The sequence below is a fragment of the Morone saxatilis genome, unplaced genomic scaffold, assembly GCF_004916995.1.
Source record: "Morone saxatilis isolate NCDOM2014 unplaced genomic scaffold, NCSU_SB_2.0 Contig5, whole genome shotgun sequence".
Classification (NCBI taxonomy): domain Eukaryota; kingdom Metazoa; phylum Chordata; class Actinopteri; family Moronidae; genus Morone; species Morone saxatilis.
The window spans coordinates 25,471,121-25,474,500 of NW_023340095.1; the positions used below are offsets into that span (position 1 = coordinate 25,471,121).

A 3,380-nucleotide genomic window follows, 5' to 3' on the forward strand; every position below is an offset into this window, starting at 1 on the left:
GTTTGTGATTAAATCAATATATATTTAAATCATGAACATTTCTCAGGATCCGCCCCTGTCTAGCTGCAGTGTAAATTGTAATGTACAGACATATAATGTACAGTCGTCTCCTGCCCCCTGTAGGTGAGTTGTAAACTTGCAACGGCTGTGTCTAACTACTGCATCATGGCCAACTACAGCTGGCTGCTGGCTGAGGGCCACTACCTGTACAGCCTGGTCAGTGTCTCACTGTTTTCCCGGAGGAGACAGTTGTTGTGGTACATCATCTTCGGCTGGGGTACGACCTGGACTAGCTCTCCAAGTGCTCTGGAAATCATGCCAGCTATTAACACAGCCATTTACTACCTCTTTTACTTTCCCGTCTTATTCAAAGCACATTTTATTTATAATACAATGAAGTTGAGTTTATTAAACTGTAGAGTCATCACACTAAAAACAAACAGAAACCTAACATTTCTCTTTTTTCCAGGTTCCCCAATGATTATTATGATTGGCTGGACTTCTGCCAGGTACCTTCATGAAGATGAAGGGTAGGATCAATGTATAATAATCTATACAGCACATAAACACTAAGTTTATGGAACTTGCTGTTGAGCCAGAAGGCTTTGTATGACTCAGCAAGAGTGATGTAAGTATCATTTAAAAATTTTAATGGCAGGATAGTCAGGTAGTGGCGGATGAAGAGAATCCTGTGTATTTAGTTTTATCTGTATTTAAAACAGGTCTATGTTTAGCAAGTGATGATTGGAAAACGCCGGTCAAGTTGTCAAGATGAGCTTGAGCTGGTTTGTCATCTCATAGGAGGGCCACTTCAGTGTTTATAAGTGCTACAAGAAAGCGCAATATACTGAAAATATCTAAATAAGAAAAAAGCAGTTTCACGCACAGGTTTGGAAGGCACCTTTAACCTGTTTTTAATTTAATTGTATATGAAAGGGTAGTTTAACTTTAAATTATATTAAACAACTAGATCTGTTCCGCACCATCAGCTGCAACAGTCTAAAGCCTGGTTTATACTGCCTGCTTCTGCAATGCGTGTGCATGTGCATGTGCGTAACATCTTGCTTTTTATTTCGGCATTATTCGGCGACCATGTTAACAGATTAGAGCAGCCACACTGCCCATGAGTCGGGTTCAGCTGTCCATATACTTTGTGTGTCTACATAGTCTTGGTGTATTAAATGTGGTAATGTGCTGACCAGTATGTCTGGCTTGTTTTTAATTTCCCCCCTCTCTAGCTGCTGGGAGACAAGCAGGAGTCAGTGGATCTGGTTGATTCTCAGAGTTCCTGTTCTGTTCTGCATTATAGTCAGTGATCGTAATCTTTTTTAACCTTTCTTTATCACGCAGTGAAATGTCATGATCTAGAATACAAATGATTTTTTTTATTTTGGCAGTAATAGCACAGTTCATCACAAGTAGCAAAACCAGAGGCTCTAATCCATGTGTTTTCCAGGTCAACTTGTTATTCTTCCTGTGTATTATAAGAATACTGGTAGCCAAGCTAAGGAAACCAGACATGCCTGGCAGTGAGTTCAAACACTACAGGTGAGTAATCTGTTCAGCTACAAATCATAAATATCTGTCATAATAGCTTCTCATATAATGCTACTGGATACAGAGAGACTCTTTTGCGAAACAATGGGAGCAAATTTCATTCCTGACCTCACTGCTAACAGGTTAATGCTAATGGTTTACAGCTAATCAAGCTAATTTCCCAATGACATTTGACAAATTTTGTCAGAGTTAGACTGAACACACATGGTTAATTACATTGTTTAAAACTACCAGGTGGAACAATGTCACCCCTACTTACCAACAGGGCTTTTCCTTTAGCACTTTTGGCCACACTGACTTCCATTTCCATTATCAGTTTAAAGGCGTCAAGTTTATAGTCAAATAATTTACAACAATGTAGATAAATAATAATTGAATGTATCATCAGAGTAAAATGTGTCAATATCTGAACTCCTGTCTTATGTACTACTGTCAAGATATCCTGAAAGATTCAGCAAATATGACAAAAAGTTATTTCTATAAAAGATACCTACTGCAGCTTTGATGGTGGTGTAATGCTCATATAGTCGAAATTCAGTCAGTTCAGCTTTAAGAGAAGTTAATAATGCTACTTCTGTACAAAGCCACAAGTCAGATTAAATATTTAACTCATTGTGATGTCACAAACAAGAGGTTTTCATAAGCCACTTCCCCTTCTATAACTTACACACCGTACATTTCTTAAACAGGAAACTTGCCAAGTCATCGTTCCTGTTGGTGTCACTCTTTGGCTTACACTACATCCTCTTTGCTTTTCTTCCACACAACGTCAATGACAGGACCTATGAAATCTGGAACTTCATTGAGCTGGCTTTTGCCTCCACTCAGGTACAGTAAAGCTTACTGTAAGTTACTATGCAACTACCATGGGTGTTTCTACACTGTAAATGAGTGAGCTGTTCCTGGAATGTCAGCGGCTGCAATTCTTAATCAGCAGAATGATAGAAAAATGTACTCCTTGTCAACTCCATGAAGCACTATTGCCACAACCCTAATTGTATCTGAGAGACTGGAACAGAAAGTTGCTAAAAAATACATTGTCAGCAAACTTTCCTTGAAAACATCATGGTCATAGCAATACCTAATGTTTCTGTATGTGCCGTTTCAGGGATTTGTTGTAGCTGTTCTGTACTGTTTCCTGAATGGAAAGGTAAGACTTTATTTTTCCATTTCCCAAAATGTACTTATTCATCCCTACACGCAAGCTCCAGATGCTTACTATACAACATTACTTTGACATGTAAGAGTACACAACTACAATTTTTGACAGTTTAAGGTGGACCTATTGTGCTCATTTCCAGCTCAATATTCTTAGTCTGAGACTCCATTAGAGTCACTTTGCAAGTGCATTTATGTTATACTCCTTCAAGCAGCTCCTCAAAACACTTAAAGGGTTTGCCCTGACTCCTGAGCAGACCAGTCCATAGCAGACAGACTGAGGGGGTCCCTGTACTTTATGGGCGTTCTCAGTTGTGTTGTACAAAAAGAGGCTGGAAAGATTGCATTCAGAGCAGTCTGAATTCTGAGCTTTTTGCTCACAGGGATTACTTTTTACAGAAGTTATCTCAGGACACTTTTCAAAATGAAGCAGGTCTAGACCTTACTCCTTATAAAATTATTTATAGAGACCCATTAGTTCCCACCATGAGCAAGCACTTGGCAGCAAGGAAAACTTCCTTTGAAGAGGCAGAAACCTCGGACAGACCCCGGCTGTATTATAGTAATAATATTAACTGTAGTAATAATAATAATAATAATAATAATAATAATAATAACTAAGACTAACTGTAGTATTTATTGAAGATTCATCGTTAACATGAACA

The 3,380-nt window shown here is 38.5% G+C and overlaps 1 protein-coding gene across 1 annotated transcript in view; it reads left to right on the forward strand.

The window, feature by feature from the left end:
- The window catches only part of LOC118339225 (secretin receptor-like), a gene marked incomplete in the record, with an annotated part of 20,808 nt that overhangs the window by 15,508 nt on the left and 1,920 nt on the right, over positions 1-3,380 (forward strand). Inside the window, 6 exon segments of the mRNA XM_035676795.1 lie at positions 124-277; positions 470-530; positions 1,239-1,308; positions 1,457-1,548; positions 2,247-2,385; positions 2,666-2,707. Of these exon segments, the coding sequence (XP_035532688.1) occupies positions 124-277; positions 470-530; positions 1,239-1,308; positions 1,457-1,548; positions 2,247-2,385; positions 2,666-2,707 (558 nt within the window).